This window comes from Perognathus longimembris, chromosome 2 (genome assembly GCF_023159225.1).
Source record: "Perognathus longimembris pacificus isolate PPM17 chromosome 2, ASM2315922v1, whole genome shotgun sequence".
Classification (NCBI taxonomy): domain Eukaryota; kingdom Metazoa; phylum Chordata; class Mammalia; order Rodentia; family Heteromyidae; genus Perognathus; species Perognathus longimembris.
In genome coordinates this window covers 26459338-26484493 of record NC_063162.1, presented here as the reverse complement: position 1 = coordinate 26484493, position 25156 = coordinate 26459338, and the positions used below count along the sequence as shown (strand labels likewise).

Here is a 25156-nt window from a genome sequence, read left to right as displayed (position 1 = left end):
CTAACCTCTGCCTTCAGCCACACCCACTGACTACCTGAGGTTATGAACTCCAGGGGGAAGGAAGACGGGGTACAAGCCACAAAGGTCTGAGAGGAGCAGAGGGCAGGGGGAAAAATTGAAATGGGAAAAACACAGACATTAGCTCCAGATTGGGTCTGCAAAACAGCACATAGAGAGCCTGTCGTTGGTAAGTTGTGAAGCTCTTGCAAGTCAGCCTGTTTGGACTATTTCTTTCTTGTCCATTAATCGATGGTTATTTAATGACCATTTCTCTTTTGCAATGCTCTGTCCTGTGCACTAGAAAATCAACATCAAAGGAAACAAAACTGTCATTCCTCATGGAGTTTACATTTTAGTGTATTAGAAAAACAACCAAATAATTAATCCACATGTATATTTTGTGTATGTGTTTATGTAGGGGTGTGTGTGTGTGTGTGTGTGTGTGTGTGTGTGTGTTTTGCTTCCCAAAGCCTAGAAGCAAAAATCTCTCCAGATGTAGGTTTCTAAATAAGGAACTAGAACTCCTTGGAGAAAGTGCAGGGCTGTGGCAGTAAGGCTTCAAGATGAGCCTGGAGTAACTACCAAATGAAGACAGTGCTCAAAAAAGTGATAGGATCACACACAACCAAAGAAAAAAAGTCCGCTTAAAAGCATTCCCACAGCCAACTGGAGGATAACTTGAACACTAAAATGTAACTCAATGGAAATTATAACCCACTAGGAAAAAGGAAAATCCACCAGTCCGTAGATTGAATATGGATGGATGAATGGACAGATGGATGGGTTAGAAGAGAGTTCTTGCTTATAGTAGAATTTTGAATGCCAACTGGTAAGTGTACAAGAAATACAGAAACTTCTAAAAGATCATTTTTTCAACTTTCAGAGTCAAGGTAAGAATTATCACTGGGTACAAAATGTGGGGTGTGATTTGCCAAGGACAAGATGTTGGTGTGGTCTCAGCATATTGCTTATTAGATGCAAGGGAAAAATAATGGTATGTCTTAGTCTATTCAGACTGCTGTAAGAAAAAGCCCAAAGGCTAGGTAGCTTATTTTTTTTAATATAGATTTATTTCTCATATTCTGGAGGCTGTAAAGTCCAGGAACTGGAAGTGATAGATGACACCTGTGTGCTGTCTCTTCACATGCTGTGTCTTCACAAATTTCCTTGGGCTTCTTGGATAAGGGTCTAAATCCCATTGTAACATGGAGTCCTTGTGATCTAATCACTTCTCAAAGGAAGTGCCCACTTTAATATCATCACTTTGGGGTAGGCTTCGGTATATGAATTTAGGGGGTACACATTCTTTCTGTCCTTGTCTGTTCCTGCTATAATAACAGGACACTTGGAGGTTCAAAATCTAAGTGCCAGCAGAATGCATATCTGATGAGGATTGCTTTCTGCTTTTAGACAGTGCCTTACTACTCTGTTCCCTGGAAAGGAAGAATGCTAAGTCTTCACATCTCAGCAGGGTGAGAGAACTGAAGTCTTTTCAAAAGAACCTTAATCCTGAGCCAGGTGCTGGTGGTTCACACCTCTGATCCTAGCTACTCAGGAGGCTGAGATCTGAGGATCATGGTTTCAAGCCAGCCTGGACAGGAAAGCTGGTGAGATACTTATCTCCAGCTAACCACCAACCAAAAAGCCAGAAGTGGAGCTGTGGCTCAAGCGGTAGAGCACTAGCCTTGAGCAAAACAAAGAAAAGTTCAGGGACAGTGCCCAGGCTCTGAGTTCAAGCCCCAGGATCTCTCTCTCTCTCTCTCTCTCTCTCTCTCTCTCTCTCTCTCTCTCTCTCTCTCTCTCTCACACACACACACACACACACACACACACACACACACACACACACACACAGAACTTTAATCCTATTTACAATAGAGCCGCTATTATGACCTACTTAGCCCATAAAGGGTCTACTTATTAGCATTATCACAGTGACATGCTTACACACCTGAATTTTGGATGGGATGCATTCAAACCAAAGCTAAGACCTTATCGGGTAAAAATTAACATCATAAGTGAGGGACAGAGTTTGTGTGCCTGAGATAGACATTTTAGAATGCATTTAGAATGCATTTCAGAATGCAAAACCCAATCATAAAAATAAAAAAAAAAACAAGAGGCTGGGATATGGCCTAGTGGCAAGAGAGCTTGCCTCCCATACATGAAGCCCTAGGTTCGATTCCCCAGCACCACATATACAGAAAATGGCCAGAAGGGGCGCTGTGGCTCAAGTGGCAGAGTGCTAGCCTTGAGCAAAAAGAAGCCAGGGACAGTGCTCAGGCCCTGAGTCCAAGGCCCAGGACTGGCCAAAGAAAAACAAACAAACAAGAGATAACCTCCTATTAAATAAAAATGAAACTGAGAGCAAGGGAAAGGGTGACATTGTCCAAAAATTTATTCATTACCTGACTTACATAACTGTAATCCCTCTGAACATCACCTTTATAATAATAATTAAAAATTAAAAATAAATAAAAATGAATGGGGAGGGAGGACAACATTCTTCAAAAAGGCAATGTCCTAAGACAAAGGCTATGGAAATATTTAAGAGTAAAGAAAAGGAAAGACTCAGATAACCCATATGCAATATTTGATGCTGAACTTTAATCCTGGCTAGAAGGGAGAAATGCTACAAAGGATGTTATTGGGTCAACTGACAAAATTTGCAGATGGGAAACTAAAGTACCCCATCACTAATAAATCTGTGTGATAACAGGACTGTGATTGTATAAGGGAATGACCCTAACCCTTAGGAAATACACACTTAAGTATTTAGGGATAAAGAGCCAAAATCGATGTAACTTATTCTCAAATGATTGAGAAGTTATGTGTAGCTGGATGTGATCATATATGCAAACAGGAAGTGGAGACTGATTCCAGTCCTGCCTGAGCTATGAAACAAGACCCTATCATAAAAGCAAAAATTATGTATATGTTGGGGTTGGGTTGGAGTTAAGGAGCAAATGAAGCAAGTGGAATTAAACATTAACAACAGTGTCTTTGGGCAAAAGATACATGGGGTGTATTGTCTTTCTGGTTGTAACTTTTTTGTCATCTTGAATTTATTTACAAATACAACCTTTCCCGCCTCCCAGTCCTGTGGCTTAGACTCAGGGCCTGAGCACTGTCCCTGGCTTCTTTTTCTCAAGGCTAGCACTCTGCAGACTCTTGAGCCACAGCGCCACTTCTGGCTTTTTCTGTTTATGTGGTGCTGAGGAATCAAACCCAGGGCTTCATGCATGCTAGGCAAGCACTCTACTGCTAAGCCATATTCCCAGCCCTTCTTTCCCAACCTTTCTTTTTAAAAAGAAGATGATGTGGTATGATAGATGTGTTAAGTTCTATGGGGGGGAAATAGGGCAAAGTTATTCATGTCAAGTGAGCAGAGAGATAAGGGAAGATTTCTGCAGAAGAGTGGTTTGAGTAAAGACACAAGCAAGGTGTGCTCAATCTGTGCAGACATCTGCAGGGAGAGCATTCCAGGCAGGGTAAAGAGTAAGCTCAAAGATGGGGAAAAAAACTGGGCCTGTAAGTTCCCCCCACAATGAGGGCAGTGGGTTGGGGCTGAGCCAGGAGATGATGTCAGCGAAATGACAGCCTGTCTGGCAGCATCTAAGGAGGCATTTGAGAACAAGCGACTGAGGGAAGCCACCAGGGCTTTATGCAGAGGATTAACACAGTATGACACGTTTCAACACTCCCACTGCTGTGTTAAAAACGGAGGATGGGGAGTTAGGAAACCCAGGCAGGGGAGCAGTAAGTGGGCTGTAGTAATCCAGGTGAGAGGTGATCACTGGCTTGCACCCGGCACAGGAGCAGAGGCTTCCGAGCCTCGCTTGGATTCTGGCTGTATTTTAAAGCATTTGCTGATGGATAGGAGGTGAGACACAGGAGGCGTGTAGAGGATGACTCAGAGTCTTTGGCCCAGAAAGCAGCTTCAAGCTGGGATTGCCATTAACCGAAACGAGGGGAAGCCGTTGGGAGAAGCAGCTTTGTGAGAGTATGGATGCTGAGGAATTCTAGGAAGATGGTTAACTCTCAGATACCCGTTAAGTATTTTCAGTGGCGAGGTGGAATGAGTGAGTGGTTATAGATGAGAATCCATGTAGAGGGGAGAAGGCCTAGCAAGACATCAGCACGGAAGGGAGATTTTCAAGACATGAGAGTGGGTGGGGGGTGGGGTGGATCATGGTGGAGAGAGAGTAAGAACCAAAGACTGGGCCTGGAAAACATGAAGCAACTCACTAAGGGACTGAGGAGCCTGGAGGTGGGAGCTGAGTAAAGAAAGTGTGTGCGGAGGAAGGAGTGATCCTCCTTAGTACTCAATGCTGCGGAAAAGTCATAGTAGTCAAGAACTGAGACACAGTTGCAGGATTCACTTGGAGCCCTGAAAAGCAGCCTGACTGGCTTGGTGTCAAGAGGAACGGAGAGGTGAGCCGTCCAACACAAGCAAGCACAGGCAGCCCTTTGGGGGAGACCTGCTGTAAAGGGGCCCAGAGGAACTTGACAGGAGCTGAGGGGGAATTGGGAATGAAAGAGCTTTTTAACTGAAAAGTGGCCTACCTTCCTGCAGGGTCATGGCAAATTAGCTGGATTATCCAGGGGCACTTCATTGCTTTTTTTTTGGTAAACTTGGCACCTTTGTTTCTCCTCTCTTTGGCCTGACCTTGCACCAGGTTGACCCTTTGGTGGGGACTGAAGCTTAACTTCCAGTCTGTCACTTGTCTTAAAAGCTGTATTTTTGGGGCTGGGGATATGGCCTAGTAGCAAGAGTGCTTGTCTCGTTTACATGAGGCCCTGGGTTCAATTCCCCAGCACCACATATGTAGAAAATGGCCAGAAGTGGCGCTGTGGCTCAAGTGAGCAAAAAGAAGCCAGGGATGGTACTCAGGCCCTGAGTCCAAGCCCCAGGACTGGCCAAAACAAACAAACAAACAAACAAAAGCTGTATTTTTAAAAACATATTCCCAGAATCCTCCCCTTTGCTTCATCTGGCTTTTTTCTCCCATAATTTCCTGCAGGAGTTCTCTAGCACCCACCCCTCCGTACTCTGTTCCCTCCCCGCTTCCCAAGGCTTTGTGTTCATGTGCCTCTCTTTAATTCTTTGAAATCTTTTCAAAAATATTTAAGTCCCTTTATCTTCAATTGGACTAACATATCTGACTCGCCTGTCATTTTGTGGGTGGGAAGAATTTTATCATAGAAGATTTCAGGGGATGCTACCAGTTGAAGGAGGTGTAAGAGGATGACATTTTTTTTTTTTTTTTTGGCCAGTCCTGGGCCTTGGACTCAGGGCCTGAGCACTGTCCCTGGCTTCTTCCCGCTCAAGGCTAGCACTCTGCCACTTGAGCCACAGCGCCGCTTCTGGCCATTTTCTGTATATGTGGTGCTGGGGAATCGAACCTAGGGCCTCGTGTATCCGAGGCAGGCACTCTTGCCACTAGGCTATATCACCAGCCCTGAGGATGACATTTTTAAACACAGGAAAGGTCAGCCCCATAATTTGGAAGGAGTAACTGACAGGTCTGGTCCCTAGTTGGATGATAAGTATGGATGTGTTGAAATGCTCAACCATAGCATATCTTTGACTTAACCGTTCCACTACTAGGAAATTATCTAGGGAGAAAGAAAGAGAGAAAAAACCAAGACATTCAAGAGACTAAGTCATTCAAGAGACTAAGACTTTGTTAAAGGATATGCACTAGAGAATTCTCCACAAATAGAAAATATTGGACCCATCTCATGTCGATAACAGTCTTTCTAAGCATACGATGGTACAATTATGCCTTGGAATAACAATGATTCTATTTCCTTAGTTGTTGTGAATTTCTCAATGCCTGACTTTTAAACTATTTTTTGATTATTACTTTACATAAGTTATACAGGAGAGGGAGTTCATTTTTATATTTCCACACATTTATGAGGTTTTCCAATCAATCTCACATCTCCTATTACTCTCCCTTCTTCTCTTTCCTGCCTTCCCAACACAACTACAACCACTTTCATTGTTCTATTTTCACAGTTGCAAATAACCTATTTCACTCATATTCAACTTCCTTTATTCTTCTTGGCAGCATACCCTCTTCCCTCTAGTCCCCATAAGCCTACTGATCAACAGCTTTTGTTGAAGTTCTTTGTGCCATTTTCATATATACTGGCAATGTCTTACAAGATTATTTGCCCTCCATATTTCTTTTTCTCCTACCCCTTCCTCTTCTCCTCCTAAGTGGTCTTGTCTATAAATTGCTATTTATCATAGGTATGCATATATAGGAAGAAAATATAGTATAGACAGTAAGCCAATCAGTAAGCAGGGATGTTTGCTGATGATCTTGGCATGTGTCCCTCACAGATGAAAGGAAATCTGCTGGCTTTTCAATCCAGACCCTTTCCTCACCTAATTCAATTCACAAATTACCTGACTGAAGTGATGGCTTTTTTATTTTATTTTTTGACCCTAGCAATTTATCCTTTCCTTTGTTTTTTTTTTCTTACTTAGGAAGTTTAATTAGTCCCTTCTTTTTTATGGCTTCTTTTTTTAAATTTTAATTTTATTGTCAAGGTGATGTGCAGAGGGGTTACAGTTACATATGTAAGGTAGTGAGTACATTTCTTGTCAAACTTGTTACCTCCTCCCTCATTTTTCTCCCACCTTCCCTCCTCCCCAACCTCCCCCCCATTGAACAGTTAATTTCCAACATATTGTCTTGTAAGTATTACTGTTACATTGGTTCACCTTTTATCCTTTGTCTCACTGTTTTGATGTTTCCCTTCCATTCCCTAATTCAGATAAATGTATACATAATACCTAGAGTGCCAAAATAAAATAGAATGATAACAGGGGCTAAGCCATAGGGAAGAAAAATTCAAGAAAAAAATTTCACCTAGTATATTAAAAATAACAACAATGAAAAACCACTTGTTTCCATATCTTGGAGCTCATTTTGCTTAACATCATCGTATATGATCATATGTATATAGTTACTGAGCTATTGTGATCATCTGCTAGGACTATCCTACTTATTACCAATGAGGGAAACTGTAAAGTCTGTTTCTTTGGGTTACTTCACTTAGTATGATTTTTTTCCAAGTATTTCCATTTCTTTACGAATGGGGCAATGTTATTCTTTCTGATAGAAGCATAGGATTCCATTGTGTGTGTGTGTGTGTGTGTGTGTGTGTGTGTGTGTGTGTATACATATATATCACATTTTCTTGATCCATTCATCTACCATCTATGGGTTGGTGCCATATTTTAGCTATCGTAAATAATGCTGCAACGAACATGGTTGTGCCAGTAGCTTTAGTGTGGCCTTGTGATCCTTTGGGTAAATGCCCAGAAGTGGAATTGATAGGTCATAGGGAAGCTCTATGTTTAGCCTTTTGAGAAACCTCCACACTGCTTTCCAGAGTGGTTGAACAAGTTCACACTCCCAACAGTGTAGTAGAGTTCCCTTCTGGCCATGTCTCTACCAGCATCTGTTATTGGTTTTCTTCATAACGGCCATTCTTACTGGGATGAGCTGGAATCTCAATGTTGTTTCGATTTGCGTTTCTCTTATGATCAGGGATTTTGAGCACTTCTTCCTGTGCCTCTTGGTCATTCTCATTTCTTCAGAAAAGTCTCTCATTATGTCTTTAGCCAATTTATTGAGGGGGCAGTTGTGTCTTTGAGGATTTGTTTTTGGGGAACTTAAATTTTTGAGTTCTAAGTATATTTTAGATACGAAGCCCTTTTCTGTTGTGTGGTTAGTGAAGATCTTCTCCCAATTTGCGGGCTTTCTATTTGTTTTGCAAGCTATGTCCTTTGCTGTGCAGAAGCTCTGTAGTTTGGTGCAGTCCCATTTGTTTCTCTCTTTGTTGTGTTTCTGAGTCTTTATTAAGGAAGTTTCATCCTGTGCCAAGGAGCCCTAGTGTTTCTCTTATTCCTTCCTATAATGTTTTCAGGGTATTTGCTTTTACCTTGAAGTCTTTGACCCATTTGGAATAGATTCTGGTGGTGTGGGGTGATATATAAGGATCTAGCTTTAGTTGTTGGGTTTTTGTTGTTGTTGTTGGCTTTTTTTTTTTTAAACAGGTGTTTAACCAGTTTTGCCAGCACCATTTGTTGAAGAGGCTGTCTTTCTTCCATCCTTTTTTTTTTTTTTGGCTCCCTTATCAAAGACCAGGTGGCCATAGGTCTGCAGGTTTATTTCTTGGTCTTCAGTTCTATTCCATTGGTCCTTGGGCCTGTTCTTGTGCCAGTACCAAGCTATTTTCATTCCTATAACTTTGTAATAGACTTTGAAGTTTGGTATTGATATTCCTCCAGTACTGTTCTTCCTGCTAAGGATTGTTTTTGCTATTCAGGGTCTTTTATTGTTCCATATGAATTTTTGGATTGCTGCTTCTATTTCACTAAAGAATGGGAAATTGATGGGCATTGCATTGAATTTGTAGATAGCCTTTGGCAGTATTGCCATTTTCACCATGTTAATCCTCCCAATCCAGGAGCATGGGAGGTTTTCCCACTTCCTTCTGCTTTAATTTCCCTTTTCAGGTTTTTAAGGTTTTCATCATAGACGTCTTTCACTTCCTTGGTTATGTTTATCCCTAGGTGTTTTTTTGTTTTTGTTTTTTTTTGAGGCTATTACAAATATCTTCTTTCCCTAGTCCTGAAATGCACTGGCTAAAAATCTTCCAGCCTTGATTTCTACATGCTAAGACTTGGCCAATATACCCATATACAACTCAAGCAAACACTGTTGTTCCCTTTCAGAAGAGAGACCAGATCTTTTTAGCACGGGGTACAGCTGTGCCCTTGAGGTCATATTGGCCCCACCCACTGAATGGATGTCATTCTTCACTTGTTCTTCTCAAGACCTTGGCTAGCAGACTTTCAGGAAAGATGAAGGAGGTTGAATATGGTCAAAATAGATGTGACCTGCACTCTCAGCCACATTTAAGTTAAATTGGACATTAGTTTTCATTTTCCAAAGTTTTTTCTCCCCAATAGTTCTCTAGGGGTCCATCCACTTTCCTATCTCGTTTCCTTCTCACCTTTGTATAGCAGTAATCCCCTCTCATCTCCCCCATTCTGAGAGGCTCTGGTAAGGCTGTTGATCAGTCTACTTCCTTTGACCAAAGTGCTTGGTCATAAAACCCAGGTGGTACTTGCCAGGGTCAGTAATTCTTTTTAGGAAGGCTATTTTGCCTGCAGAATCTAGTTAGGGAATTAGAAATGAAACTGCAGACCCATTTCCCACTGCTGCCTTCAGTGGGTGAAAATGGAACCAAGTAAGGCCAATAGAGCCAAGAATAAGATAAATACAGAGTTTCTGTATTTGCTCCTGCCTGAGGCTATTTCTAACTACCTTCAGTAGGTTTTCACAAGTGCTAGTAGTGTTGGGTTCCTACCACTTAATCATTGCAAGGGCCTTCAAAGGAGAGTCTTTGGGCCATAATTACATCCTGAGGAATCCACTCCCTGAAGGAACACGTGTTGGGAGAGAAGAAAGTGCTGAGAGAGTTGGAGAAACTGGATTGAAAAGGGGTTTGCCAACGCCAAGGAACAGCATTTCATGGAAGCTGACAATGGAGTTGTTTTAATTGAGAGGTGGGAAACACTTCTGTGGATTTGGCGGGAGGATACTTTGGTGCTTTAAAACAAGCAACTCCACTTGTCCTGCTTTTGGAGCCAACAATCTGACACAAAGCAACATTGTTTGCTGCTGTAGAGGCTGGTGATAATCTCACATGTTGCCTTCACCAATAGGCAACTGGTTTTTTGGAACAATCTCCAAGTTCTGTGGAGGAAAAAAGTGTCTAAGATTATGTAGAGAATTTGTTTTGAGATGGGTGTTTAGAATGTGCACAAAGGCCAGTTCAGAGGACCACATGGGGGAGTCAGCAAAGACCTTTGTGGGAATGGACTGACAAGAACTTTCAGTTCTTGTGTCTGTACAAGCCAGGTTAATTTGAGATTAATTTCTGATGTTTGTTGCCATAAAAATAGCATGTTTCCTCTTTTATTGGTGTAATCTGAGTTCGCAGGTGGTCAAGACGGTGAACACTTGTAAGCCCAGTTAAAGTGTAACTGGGAGAGGCTGAGGCTGAAGAAAGATGAGTTCAAGGCTAGTCTAGGCTACCTAATGAGATCCTGTCTTAAACTTTTTTTTTCTTTTCCTAAATTCTAGATTCTCTGGCCTTAGGGATTTACTCACTCTTTCACTTCATTTGATTCTCAAAGGGACCAAGAACCATTGAGCACTCTTCTTGGTACTAAGGAATTCACTCCCGGATCCTATAGGATTGTTTGGAAGACAAGTATCAGGTAGCATAAGACATACCTGGCAAACTGTAGACTCCTACTGTGTACAAAGTCCTTAGAGACAGCTTCAATGAGCAGACAACAGGACGACCTAGAGGAAGGGAGGAGGAAGGAAGCCATGCAGCTCCAAACACACAGAATAGTAAGCTGAAAGGCCAAAAAGCTTTAGTGTGCTTGATGAGTCTGAGACCACAGGGAGGCCTGAGGACTGGAACAAGTGATGAGAAGCCAGCACATCATTCAGATATTGGACTTGAACCCACTGATTGCAAGGAGAAAGTTGCAGAGTTTTAGACCAATGATAAAATGGGTGTTCTGTCAAGAGTAGTGGAGACAACAAGGGACCAGTGTGACTAGATGAGTGGAAATGGTTGTCACTGTGATGGTACAAGTGGCTGGGTTCTACACGTAGTCGGAGGGATTTGCTGGATGGGATGGAGATATCAGAGAAAGGCTGGCAGTGCCCATGATGCAGGCTTCAGGGTGAAGATTAACAGATGTCAGAAGACAGCCCCACTCCCAGGCCCAGCTGAGGCCTAGGTTCACCCAGCTGCCCAGAGGCAGTGTGACAAACTGCTTAGAGGCAGAGGAAGTGAAGGTCAGAACAAGGGAGGATGGACGCTTGGGGTATTCTCTATGTGCAGAGCCCCATGCTCTGTGAGCAGCAGACCCTACCCTACCACAAAATGTGGCAGCCATGTCAGGGGAGGTGGATGCTGATGCTGTGTCTGGGGTAAAACAACCCTCCATTGCAAGAGAAAGTTCATGGGCAGATTTAATGATTTCAAAAGTTTATGTATTATGTCCCCCCTTTTTGGGGGGAGGGGGTAATACTGGGTCTTAAAATCAGAGCCTGGGCACTGTTCCTTAGCTTTTTCACCCAAGGCTTACACTCTACCATTTGAGCCACAGCTCCACTTCCAGCTTGTTGCTGATTAATTGGACATAAGAGCTGCACAGACTTTCCTGCCCAGGCTAGCTTCAAGCCACAATCCTCAGATCTCCGCCTCCTACACAGCTTGTAAGTGTGAGCCACTGGCACCAGGCTTTCCCTCGTTTTTTTTTTTTTTTTTTTTTTTGTGGGGGGGGGGGTCGGGGCTTGAATTCAGGGCCTGGGTGCTGTCCCTGAGCCTCTTTGTGTTCAAGGCTAGCCCTGTATCACTTGAACCAGAGCACCACTTCCAGCTTTTTCTGATTAGTTTATTGGAGATAAGAATCTCATGGACTTTCCCGCCCTGGCTGGCCTCGAACCATGATCCTCAGACCTCAGCCTCCTGAGTAGCTGGGATTCTAAGTCACGGGAACACGGCTTCCCTCTGGTTTTGAGGAGCAAAGCAACCCCCCACCCATGTTATTAAGCTTTTAAAGATGCATGCATTGTTTTTGTTACCAGAACAAATAATATATTTTAGAAATAAAGGCAAAATGGTCAATAGTAGCCAATTTTGAGAGCTTTAACAAATAATGGAAAGAAGTGGAGTTTTCAAGGGTGAGGAAGGTCAGAATACAAGCAATTGAGAACAGACCACGAGAAACTGAAGCTCGGGAAACTTAACAAAGGAAGGAAAGGACCAATGAATGGCAAGAACATATGCCACACAATTCTGAATAAAGTTTATTAAATTATATGTACACCAAAGGTAGTAATTCAACACATCTATTTATCAAATCAATCCACTGCAATAAAAATAAATGAACAGAAAAATCTGTGCCTGCAGAATACATGCACTCGGCGTGAAATTTTAAATGGCAGTGCCTTAAATTAATTGGTTATATGTATGTAATGTCAGTTCTTTCAGAATATGATTTTTTTTCTTGGTAGTAGTCTATTCCAGCAACAGGATTTTAATTCTACTGCAGAACTGCAAAAAGAAAAATTTTTTTAAACTGCAACTGAGATAATAGTTACCTTCTCTTTCCAGAAGAATTATGGTAAATGTTAACAGTTTCCAATGGCAAATTTTGTGATAAACGTGAATACTTTGAAATTCCTTCATTTAAATAAAAATGCAAAAAACCCTCCATGATTCCCTTATTTTACTCCCTCCCATTCAAATTTTTAAAATTCTTTTTCTATACAAGGTAGGTACATGGACTATACAAAGTTAAAAATATACATATTTACACTCCCAGTTCTCAAGCATATGATTTTTTTTTTTCCTTTTACTGATCCCAGAGTGACTGCAAAAGATATGTAGTTGTGGGCTAGCCTTTACCTGGAAGCATGGCTAATTTATCAAAACCTGTTGCAAGGCATGGCGCCAGGTAGTTAATAAACCTGTATAAACATCTCAGCATAAAAAATAGGCAATTTATGTTACTAAATGTCTGAAGACAAAAGAGTAAGTGGGAACTTGGGCTCCCTGTTTGTCACACAGTCATAGGAAGCTGCAGAGATGTGAAGGTTAACATAGGATTTCATTGAAGAAGGGCAAGTTGGCGAGGCAACCCCTGTATTTGGGGAGATAGACACTGCATGAGGCTGGCATCAGATGCAAAGGTGGCTTTACAAGTTGGTTTTACTTTCTAGCTGTATTTAGAGGTGCTCAAAATTACCTAGTAATCAAGAAGCACCCCTCCAAAAAAGTTAAATAAGATTGCATTGTTAATGGTGTGTATTTAAGAAAAGACCAAGAAACACATCAGCCAATATAAGGGTTACATTCCAATCGGGGAGAGCACTGCTGGGTAAAATGCATGCGCATATGCATTTTTATTATGTTCCTTCAGAGGCAAAAGTAAAACCATCAGGCCCTGGCTGGAGGAGCAGAGCTTCCAAAGATACAGGTCACACAGTCATGGGGGTCCTAGAGAAAAACCAAGCAGCTCTGTTCTACCACAAAGCCCTCTGCTCCTGAAGTTCCACAAACACACACACTTTTCCTATGGGATTAAGGCTCCCATCTGTCCTAGTTCCAAACAAATGTCTCTAGAGAAGAGACAACTTGTTCCTCTTATCAGCCAATTGCATTTCAGTGTGAATTAGTCCGTGGTAGTTTTTTTCTTCTTTGAAAGGTTAGGGAGAAAGTGAGGGTATGGAGGCTGATTGGCCGGTGGTGGGAAGCTGGTGGGACAGCCATTTAGGCAGAGGTACTAAAGACAAGTTTTATCTACTTGTCAAAGATTCCAGACTTTGGGACAGTAGTCCTGGGGTACTCCTCTTTGTCACCTTGGACCTGGGCTTGTGGGGAGGATAAGAGTTTGGAGACTTCCAGAAAAGTCCCTGGTGTTTCCAGCCAGAATGACCCATAGACCAAAGTCCTCTCAATATCTAGCCTCCTTCAGAAGGGAGGTATGAAGACAGAGATACCACGATGCCTTCCAGGAACCCTCCAGGGGCAACTCTCCTCTCACACCTTCCTTAGCACGTATCACAGTCTCTCTTCCCAGTCAGTTCTTTTCCTCTGTCTCCCCACCCACTTCCAGTTCCAGAAAAGAGGGGCACTTCTATTTCTATGTCACTGAAAAGTCTAACAGAGAAGAAGCTGATTAAAAAACAAAAACAAAAAACATTTTTATCACAACTGGGTCAGAATAGTGGCGAAGCAGCCACATGGCCCAGAGGTTCCCTCCTCAGACCCAGCACCCACACAGGGCAGACTTCTGGTCACTACTGGTTGTGCAAAGTTGCTGAGTACACTAGGGCCATTGATCCACACCATGGGAAAGCCTCTGCAGGTGCAAGAAAACCCACAACCCTGAGGGCTAAAGTAACATTCTGAGTGATCCTCAAACTCTTCCGGAGGCTTGGGGGGATAAAATTGGAGACCTGGCATTCCTTCTCAGCCCAGGCCTCACGGGTAGACCAGTAACCAGAGCATGTCACTGCATGTTAAACACACTCCAGATGCCATTCTGGGATTCCTGTGAAAATGGGTCTAGCAACCCAACTTTCCCAGCCAGAAAAGAAAGAAAGCTAACTACAGGGCTCAGGTAAATGCAGCTGCCCTGCCCTGAAGACAGCTGTTTATAAAGCTGGAGAAATAGGGGAAAGGAATAAGCTAAGTGCTGCTAGTGGCCTCTGAGGCTGCAGGGCTTCCTGACTTAGTCACTTGGAAATACTAACCTATCGGCCTTGGCCATCTGCACCCCCAATCTCAGCACAAACCTCATGTGGGCAGTGAGGGCAATGCAGGCTGAATGCCAGGGTGCCTGGTTTGCTTCCATTTCCTTACCTGGACCTCAGCAGGTCCCATGACAAAGGGGGATTAGCCCTGCAAGGCAGTCTCAGTTTAGTGGCTCCAGGACAGCTAGGGATAGAGGCTGGGGCAGTCTGTGGGTGCCCAGGCTTGGGGACTCCGGAACATGGCTAGGGATCTACCTGTTTGTTTCCCTAAGTGTTGTTCGAGGCTCAAGGACCACCTCCTCCAACCCCCCCCCCCCAAGATGACAGTGGGTAAGGCTGGGAAGCAGGAAGTATTTCTGGCTAATCCACTCCTAGACTCTACTCCACGTCATATTATCCAAGAGGCAGAGAGGAAGGCAAGGGGCAGCTCCAGAAGCAGCTAAGTAAATATGATTTGCCTCAATTCATTTTGCTCAGCACATGGTTCAGCCCTGATACACAGTAAGCTCAGACAGGCTTGAGTTTTAATCATCACACTTCTCTGTTCCTTTTTGTTTTTTACTTCTTAACTTTATCCACTGCATTCATTTCATTTTCCTACTGACTCAACATTTAAATAAAGACCAGTTCATGAATTAGGCTTCATCCTCAATAAAAATAATCTCTATGGTCAGTCTTCTTATAGATATAAAGGTTTTACATAGTTGCCGGGAAAGGTACCAAACTGCCTTGTTCTTCTTGAAGTACCTATAAAAACAAACAAACAAACAAACAAACATGAGTGAGTGAGACGACCCAGCCACTGAGCTCTTCAGAGATTTCTGCTCAAATATCACCTGATAACCCTGCTGCTTAGAAAATTATGTGCTCTCCAAAGCCCTTTCCCCTAGCTTATCTTAGGCTACAAAATGATAGGAAATAAGCAGAGTAGGCATTTCTATGACTCTCCCTGTTCAGTGAAGAACCCAGCCTTGGAGATGATAAATGATATTTCTGAGGTCCCTCTGCTGACTGTCATTGGCAGAATCTACCCAGAGAGTCCTCTGATTTCCTGCCCACTGTTCTCACCAGTACCTCTTATTTTGGCAGAATTAGCACATGTAACCAACACAAGACACCTTGGGTAAATGAAAGATCTTGACTCAGGACTGTAACTACCTAGGCAAAGGGAAAACTTGAGCCTCAGGGTCCCACTGAGCCATCTGGGAACAAAGCCCTTCCTACACTGCTCCTCATCAGGAAGTGCTGGTCTCTCGCCTAGAACCTTCCCTTGGGCGTCACTCTACAGGAGGGTGGCTGAGTTATGTTGTGCCATCACCATCCTAAACTGGATCACTGCATCCGTGTCCTTATCAGCTTCCATTTGGCTCACTGAACACATCCCCTCGAGTAGCCAAAACTAGAGGACTGGGATTCTTGCTAAAGTGGTATTTCTTTCTTTCTTTTTTTTTTTTTTGTGGCCAGTCCTGGGCCTGGAACTCAGGGCCTGAGCACTGTCCCTGGCTTCTTTTTGCTCAAGGCTAGCACTCTACCTCTTGAGCCACAGTGCCACTTCTGGCCGTTTTCTATATATGTGGTGCTGGGGAAGTGAACCCAGGGCTTCATGTATACGAGGCAAGCGCTCTTGCCACTAGGCCATATTCCCAGCCCCTAAAGTGGTATTTCTAAAAGGCATCTAGTTGAATCCCTAAGGAGGATGGTCAAGAAGGTTGTACAGAACTAGAATGGCAAGGCCCCGAGGTGGTAAAGAACTCACCTGCACTCCTATATATGACTAGTGTCTTCTTCATAAATGAGAAAAAATGATTTCTGATGGCCTACTCTGCTTGACCTTTGAATGTTAGGCTTATGAAAGACTCCAGACTTTGAGACAATAGCCTTGGGGTCATTTTCACTGAGGTATTTGAGAAAATGAGCTGAGTATTCATAAATTTGGCTTCATGAATAAAGTGACTACAGTGTTCAAGGAAGACACCCATTCTATGAGGCGAGCACTTTACCACTAGGCCATATTCCAGCCCGACACCCATTCTAAAATACTTCACCTAGTGGCCTAGGGTGGTTCCATTACAGAACTGGTGTCCCTCCTCCACCCACTGAAAATAAAAATACTCCTAGAAGACTTTAGTAGTTAGTATATACTGGTGCTACACTCCCTCCCCCCCTCTTCTTTGCACTTATGTATGTATGTGTGTATGCATTTATGTATGTGTGTGTGTATAAATATATTTGGAGACAAGGTTTACCATAGGGCCCAAGCTGGTCTTACACTTGAAATCTTGCTACCTCCATCTCTCAAGTGCTGAGCTGAGCTGTACTCTAATATGATAACCATATGTGATAACCAAGCAATGGAAATATGGCGAGGCTGAAATGAGCTGAGCCCAGTGGATACCAAAGACTTAGTATGAAAAGCATTTAAAATTTATCACAATTTTTATATTGGTTATTGGTTCAATGATAATGTTCCAGATGCACTGGATTTATAGAATATATAGAATTAGTTTCACCAATTTCTTGTTATTTTCAGTTGGCCTCTAGGAAATTACAGATCTCAAACATGGTTTGCCTTGTGTTTCTGTGAAGCTATACTACATTCGAATGGCCCCTGATTTCTCAGGCCTGAATTCTCTTCTGAACAGAACTCGGGGTAGTGAGGCTGCTGAAGCCAAAATCTTCCTGGCTCCCTGTTCATGCCAACCCTTGCTGGTCTCACTGCCCCGGAATTTGTGGTGAAGGTTTTTTTCAGAGATAGCAGGGAAAATCTAGGCTTTGGAAAGAAAGGGGAAACTGAAGCAAAGTGAGTCAGTGGATCCCAGTGTTATATTCAGATTTGAGCAGAAAGAACTTAGGCTTTGAGAGAAGTGAATGGTTGAATTTGAATCCTGGCCCCTAGCTTAGCTACTTGGGTGACCTCAAGATAGCTCTGTGTGTGTGTGTGTGTGTGTGTGTGTGTGTGTGTGTGTGTGTGTGTGTCAGTCCTAGGGCTTGAACTAAAGGCTAGTACTCTTATCACTTGACCTACAGCTCTACTGCCAGCATTTTGGTGTTTAATTGGAGATAAGATAAGAGTCTCATGGACTTTCTTGCCCACGTGGGCCTAGAACTGAGATCTGAGGATCTTAGCCTCCAAAGTAACTAGGATTACAGGCATCAGCCACTAGCTACCTGCTCAGCTCTTGCTTTTTTTTTGGTCAGTCATGGGACTTGAACTCAGGGCCTGGGTGCTGTCCCTGAGCTCTTTTGCTCAAGGCTAGCACTCTACCACTTTGAACTACAGTGCTACTTCGTTTTCTGGTGGTTAATGGGAGATAAGAGTCTTGCAGACTTTCCTGCTGGGTCTGGCTTCAAACTGTGATCCTCAGATATCAGCCTCCTGAGTAGCCAGGAGCTATCAGTGCCTGGCAGTGCTCACTTTTTGAATGTGATACATGAGGACAACTGTTGTCATACAAGATTACGTATAAGGAAATGTCAATAAAATCACACCAAATACTGTGTTTAGGTTATAACAGAATTTCAATAAATGTTGATCTTTCTTCTTTTTATTAAGACAATTCTTTGTTATTGTTGGATTTTGTTTTGTGTATGTACTTGCAAACACAGTCTCACATTACAGAGCAAATGCTCTATCATGGGTGTGGTGGTATACCCCTCTAATCCCATCTGCTTAGAGGTGGAGGCAACAGGCTCTTGAACTAGAGACAAGTCCAGTTAAAGTTAGTGAGATCCTATCTCCAAAATAAAATAAGAACAAAAGATCTGGGGCTACTGGAGAAATAGCAGAACACTTGTCTACCATGTGTGATGCTCTGGGTTCAATCCTGATTAACACACACAATTTAAAAAAAAAAAAGCTCAACCATTTAGCTGTATCCAATCCTCCAAATTAAAGTTTGCTAAAAGCTTTTTTGTTTGTCAAGTTAAGCTTTGATAAAAGCCTAGAGTAAATAACGTCTTTGGAATAGCCACAAATGAATGCATGAGTTTAACAGTACAGACCTAGTGTCATAAGTCAAAATTGTCATGTGTTATTTTATAAAAGCTTTAAAAATAAATTTTCCAAAGCTGAACTAGATATGCATAATAGGAATGTGAACAGAAACCCAGTTAATAACAATAATGAATTTGACAATTGACTTTTGAGCATATTTGCTTTTTTAGGCTCAACATTGGTTAACACCTACACTGATATACTGGGTGGCCTAGCATTCCTGGTGGGGACCAGAACTTGAGAAGACTGTGTTATGTGCAGAGAACTCTAATGGCTCACCACACCTACTGTTCCCAGCCATGTACAACTAGGATGAAAAGCGTGAGGAGAGTCTTACCGACAAACCATCCATCGTCACATTTTTCCATGACATCAACAATATCCCCATCTCGGAGTTCCAACTCATCATCATTCTGCGGTATATAGCTATATAATGCTTGGTAGCTAAATCTGTAAAGGAGAAGCATAAATATAAGTGACTCAAATATTAACAAGAATAAATAATGAAGATTTTTTGTTTTGGTAGGCCTGAGGCTTGAACATGTGGCACTTGAGAAAACATGTTTATCATATAAATTAATTAAAGCTGAGAGGAATGGTAATTCATGACAAGCAAGTCATGATCAGTCCTCTTATTTAATTTTATTTGGCTACCATTAGCCAGCTATACATACATACATACATACATACATACATACATACACATACATACATATATATACACATACATATACATACATACATATATACATACATACAGTCTAGAGCTCCTTCCTACTTCCATTCCCTGCCTTTAAATTAACCCAAGGATTTTTCTTAAAAATAAGATATATATAATAGCAAGGATAATCAGAAGTTATTTAATCCTAGAGGCATTACACTCTGGTCATACATATTGGAGAACATAAAGCATTTGTTAAAACAGGTAGATGATATAGATAGGCAGGAAAATAAATGAAAAAGACATTCATATTGTCTGTTTAGTAATACCATCTTGAATGCTTTAAGTATGGATGTAATTTTTCTAAGATCTTGAAAGCTTTCTGCTTTTCTTTCCCCACTATCCCAGTGATGCTCAGGCTAAAATTTTCTTTTTTTCTTTTGTAAACTTTACTCAATAGTTAGCCTAAGGCATTTGGTCTGTGCTCATCTTCGATCTAGTAATAGCAGATCTCATGGTGAAAATTGATACTTCTTTAGCATCAAGGAAAGGCTTTGTTTTTATTTATTCCTTCAATAGTTACTAAAGGGTCACCTACTATGTGCCAACTTTACAATTCTCTGTACTTATTATTCTGAAACACAACAGCAGCAGCAAAAATTTTAAAATGAAACAATCACTTGCCATTTCTAGGCATGTCAGTAACTAGAAACAAACAAGCATGTGGACTCAGTTTTCAGAAACAGGAGGTTCATGCTGTTCTGCTAAAACTGTAGGGACAGTTTCCTGTTACACATTTCTCCAAGTGTCCTGATACTTTAGAGTTTGAGTTCTGCTACCAGAATGAAGGTATCTACTGAGGAATTGAGAGGCAAACAATTTCCAGTTGGTTATGCACCTATATCAGTTTGTTCTCTCCTACCCAATGTTAGGTTCCTGCATCTGGCTGTCCAACACATGCCCTTGCTAATACCTTAACGTACCACTGTGTCTGCTTGTCAGTTTTCGGACAGCGAACATTGGCTAGAGAGAATCTGAACCCTGGAGGCATGGGTACAGATTCACTAAACTCTAATTTTGGATAAGCTTCTTATTGCTCCAGGACTCTGTCCCATGGAGTCCTTCCTCCACTGCTTCTGCCAATTCTGGTGCCTTACTCTTAAAAGAGTGCTACTTACTCTGCCTTTACTTCTGAAGATCAAAGCTGCTGTGGCAACTATTGAGTCTTTCCTTCCAGATTTGAGTCTCTGTGTCTCCATTTGCCTTCCTGCCCCTATTCCATGGTTCAAGGGTCCCTTCTCCTGGCCATGTGGAGCCCCCTTCCCTGGGCTTAGATCTTTCAGTTGTGTTACCTCCTCTCCTCAGGCACAAACATGCTCAAGTTATTGTTCTATCCTCAATACTCCTTGATCTGTAGTTCCCCTCTCCCCTTACTCCTCAGCCCTTTCTAGTGGATAGTCTGTCTTAGAGGTCACCAATGACTTTTCCAGTTGTCAAAGAGACAGCCTGGTGGCTATTGTTCATTTCCTAGTCCTGGCCAGATGTTCCTTTAGAATCCTACAGTGAAAGCTGGGCACTGATGCTCACTTATAATCCTAGTTACTTAAGAGGTAGAAAGCTGAGGACCACAGTTCCAAGCCAGCCTGGGCAGGCTGGTCATCTTCATTTAACTAGCAAAATAGCAGAATTGGAGCTGTAGCACAAGTGGTAAAACACTTGGCTTTATCCCTCTAGCCAAACCCTCACTTTCAACTTTTTGCTAATTAATTGAAGATAAGAGTCTTACGTGGGAAAAAAAAAAGCTAAGGGACATTGTTCAGGCCCTGAATTTAAGCCCCAGTACTAACACACACACACACACACACACACACACACACACACACACACACACATCAAACAAGCAAAAAAAACAACCTACAGTGACTCTCTAGTGTCTACAGAATAACATCTAAACTCATTTCGACTGCATTCTGAAACTGACCAGCTGGTCCTACCCTACCCTTCCCACTAACTTTCATTTCCAACTCTATCCATCTCTTCTATGAACTTTATACAGCTATGTGGACTGTTCAAGTTCTCTGAACACCTTTTCCTCCATGCCTCTGCATAGGTGGTCCCCCTAGCTTGGAAGAACTTTCTCTTCTAGCTCTCAAACCAATTTTCTCTCTATCACCCTTACTATATGCAAACTGAATTTGTTCCTATGTGCATAAAATACAGGAAACAGCAAATAATTTACTGTGCCTAGGTGTGTATCTGTGTATGCCAAAATAGGGTTTCAACTTAAGGGTCTCAGACTCTCACTTGGCTTTTCCCCTCTAGGTTAGGACTCTACCAGTTGAGCCAAATCTCCACTTTCAACTTTTTGCTAGTTAATTGGAGGTAAGAGTCTTACAGATTTTTCTGCCCCAATTAGTTTCAGACCTTGATCATCATATCTCAGTTTCCGGAGTAGCTACAATTACAGGCATGAGCTATCAGTGCCCTGCTCAATACATTTTTCAATGAATCAATGAACATGTCGACTTGTCCGTTCTTTTATGCTCAAAAGTAACTGCTCTTTCTTCTGTGTTCCTTACAACACTAGGGTTGAAACTCATCAGCATTGCTCTCACTTTCTCATGTATGGTAGAACTTTCTACCTGCCTCTTTCTCCTAGTAGTTCAAGGTATCCTTTATTAACCTACCACCTGTCTTTACAGTGGCTCAGAGGAAATATGACCTTCAGTAGAAAGCCTTAGAGAAGCAGGACTTGATTCGCTCATTACCCCCAGTGGCTGTCCCAAAAGTCAGTCCCATGATCCACTTTCTAAGGCCACAAACCCAAAGTCCACCAAGAAGTGTGAGAAGCGAAGTTACCCAAGTGTACTTACAAATCTTGTGAGGTTTGACTCCTGTCTGGGGCGACTCTTCGCTGCTGGGCTTGAGGTTGCTGAGAAATGATTAAAGATGATTTGTCAGAAGGGGATACCTTGTGATGCAAGTCAAGGGGATGAGAGACAGTGCTGCAGTAATGAACAGATTTCTCAGCAATGTTTATGATCTCATTGCAAACAGCTTCCTGTGAGGTGGCCCCGAGATATCCAGAAACCCCCATAAAACAGTCAATGTGGGGACAAAAAAAAAAAAAAAAGGAAGAGAGGAAGAGATGTAACATTCCAGACGAAGCACATTAAGTCCAAGGAAAAAACAGAGTTGAAGATCCAGGTTAAAAAAACAGAGATTCCAGTAGTGGAGTGCAGGAGAGATCCAGGCGAAAGCATGGAAAAACAGGTAAGATACAGAAGAATTTGGGATTTAGTATGAATATTAAAAAAAAGGCAGCAGCATAAAAGCCTGTAGTTAGTGAATATCTGTTACAAAGGGGAATAATCTCAGTATTGAAATGCAGTATGTATCCCCAGTCATGCATTAATAAATTAATACATTAACTTAATCCCACATGTAGGCAGAGTAGAAAAATTGTCTCTAAAGCCCTCTGCTTCTTTAGAGGGGGGAGAGGGTGGCCAAACACCTGGCTCTACTACAACAGCCATGGGATCTTGTAAATCACGGCTCTGTGTGTCTCCCAGGTATTACTCTGGTCTAGACTTGAGTTAGCAAGGATTCTCTTTAGGAAAGCTACCATCTTAGTCAACAGGCATCTTACCACATAGCTCTTTTCAGATTCTGTGAGATCAGGTCCTGCTCTCAATGAATGATGAGAAGGCTGTGATCACCAAGCAAATCATAAGGGAGACATTTTTAGCAGATGTCACGTTGGGAAGGATTCAAAATAAAAGCAGGAGCAAGTACACGTACCACACCATTGCACTCAGATGACACCGGATACTCACGGCCCGTGGCCACTGAGTTTCCACATGAGAAACTCACACAACATGTTGGATGCACAGGAGAAAATGCAGATGTGACAGAGTTAGAAGCAAGCATTCAGGCAATGAAATGGAAACTTGGAAATATGGCTGCAGTAAAAGAATGAACAACACAGGATCACCAGATTGGCAGGAGAGACACATGACAGGGCTGCCTTTAGGAGCAGACACGCCCTCTCCATATGTGTACAGTATGTGTACTGTTCCTGTCACTCACAGCTAAAAACCTTCTGAGGAAGGGAACCTGTTTCAGTTTGGGCTGACTGGGAGCCCAAGACAGAGGTGGCTCATAAACTCAAGTTTGCTATATTTGGGTACTTAGCTATAAATGCATACTACTTTTGAAATATTCCTGAGGAATAAAGTCTCAGACAAGCCCATTCGCCTAGAAATAACTTCACCTTGACATACTCTACTGAGGAATAAAGCAAGTTCAGAGGGCTTCTAGGGCAGAGCTTTCTTCCAGAAACAGGGTAGTAGGTCCTGACACAGATGTAGAGGTAGAGTGTCCCTAGTCACTCATTAGCCCTAGAACCACGTGTTGATATGGAGACAGATGCAATCAGGTCCCCATCTTCTGAATGGGGCTCCCATTGTAGAAAGCCAGGCCTCTATGGGAAAACACTTTCCAACACAGGACACAATTCCAAACTCTAAGAAGTCCCTCTGAACAGACAGAATTTCAATAGGCCACAGCGATTCCAAGGCCTTCTAGAATGCATTTAGAAATCTTTGGTGTGGGACCCACCTGTTTCATAGAGAGGCCCAGAGCAAGAAAGTTAGGGCCTCCTCTGAGGTCACACGGGAGAAGTGAAGATTTGTCCCCTGGCTTGGCTTATTTCACTATCCTACTGGATCTCCTTCATCCTCAGACCATCCTCCACCTTATCAAATGTGCTCAGAGTCACCAGAAACCACTGGAGCTAGCAGGATAGGGTTGGTCATCCTGTTTTCTTAAAAACCCAGAAAGCTGAGGCTCAGAGGGGTCTAGTACATTCTTCACTGTCACACAGCTGGTGAGAGGTGAACTGTTTAGTTGTTCCTTGCAACTCCTTTCTCCCAATCCTTTCCTGCTTATCCCTTAGTGGGCCCTGTACGCCCAGTTTCCATCCCTGCCATCACTTCTGTGCTTCTGTCCTTCAAGTTTTTCATTCCCCCTTTCCAACTACAGTCACTCAAACTATTCCCCTTGAGTTCTGATAGTAGTGAAGGAGACAGAACTGAAGGGCCATTTCATGCTCTTTCTACAATGTCTCAGGACCTGTAGACCTTTTCCATGTGGATGGGAGCTAGAGTCATAGGCTTTCTGAAGAATGAAAGGTACCTTGGGTATAACAGATGATTCTCACTTGACTGACAGAACAGAAGGAATAACCTAAAAGTGAGCACTGTCTAACAAAAGTGTTTGCCCAAGAGGGAATGAGTTGCTGTCACAGTGGCTGTTGGAGTTGAGGCTGCAGTCGCTACTGACTGTCAGTAGTTGGGGTTTTATAGATGACTGTGTCTCAAGAGCAAACATAGGTCAATATCATTTGGGACCCTGCTATGCGCAGATTCTCACTTGCTTCAACTGAGGTATGGCAGACTACATTTCCAGTTGGTGCTGATGCTGCTGGTTCTCAGCCTAACTTTAGAAACCACAGTACTAGAGAGATACAGATGGCCTCTTGAATACCTTCTTTCCCATACTCAAAGCAGAAGATGGGGCTGGGAATATGGCCTAGTGGTAAAATGTTCGCCTCATGTACATGAAGCCCAGGTCAATTTCTCAGCACCACATATATAGAAAAAGCCAGAAGTAGCACTGTGGGTCAAGTAGTAGAGTGCTAGCCTTGAACAAAAAGAAGCCAGGGACAGTGCTCAAGCCCTGAATTCAAGCTCCAGAACTGGCAAAAATAAATAAAGAAAAGAAAAAGAAAAAAAAGCAGAAGATAATCATCATCATGGCCTTAGCATCTGGATAGTACAAACAACCCCATTCCTGAGAGGTAGGGATGATGGAGTTCCTCTCTTAGTGCTTGCTGGATAAGTGAAGGAAGAAGGTAAAGTAAACATTTATCCTATTACCTCAAATTCAATTTCTCCAGGTTTAGATTCAGCTGAATCAACTTGTACAGCTGGAATGTACATCTGGACTTTTTGGAAGAGAGGAGAGTAGCATGGAGTGCACCTCAGTAGACATGGAAATTGATATCCACCAAGGATGGGCCTTTCACTTCAAACACTGGTTCCCTGGAGATTCCCCTCCCCG

The 25156-nt window shown here is 42.5% G+C and overlaps 1 protein-coding gene across 13 annotated transcripts in view; it reads right to left on the bottom strand.

Annotated features, from left to right (window-relative positions):
- Window positions 1-11909: 11909 nt before the first annotated feature.
- Sorbs1 (sorbin and SH3 domain containing 1) overlaps window positions 11910-25156 on the bottom strand; it is a 242222-nt gene continuing 228975 nt past the window's right edge. For 10 of the 13 annotated variants that reach the window (XM_048338604.1, XM_048338600.1, XM_048338606.1 and 7 more), the window contains 3 exons: window positions 21907-21965; window positions 18710-18822; window positions 11910-15125 (listed from right to left, as the gene is read on the bottom strand). In XM_048338604.1, the coding sequence (XP_048194561.1) occupies window positions 15058-15125; window positions 18710-18822; window positions 21907-21965 (240 nt within the window). In that variant the 3' untranslated portion in view covers window positions 11910-15057. Of the gene's footprint in view, window positions 15126-18709; window positions 18823-21906; window positions 21966-22682; window positions 22743-25156 lie in introns of all 13 variants that reach the window. The other 3 variants (XM_048338603.1, XM_048338598.1, XM_048338599.1) reach the window with 1 other exon arrangement.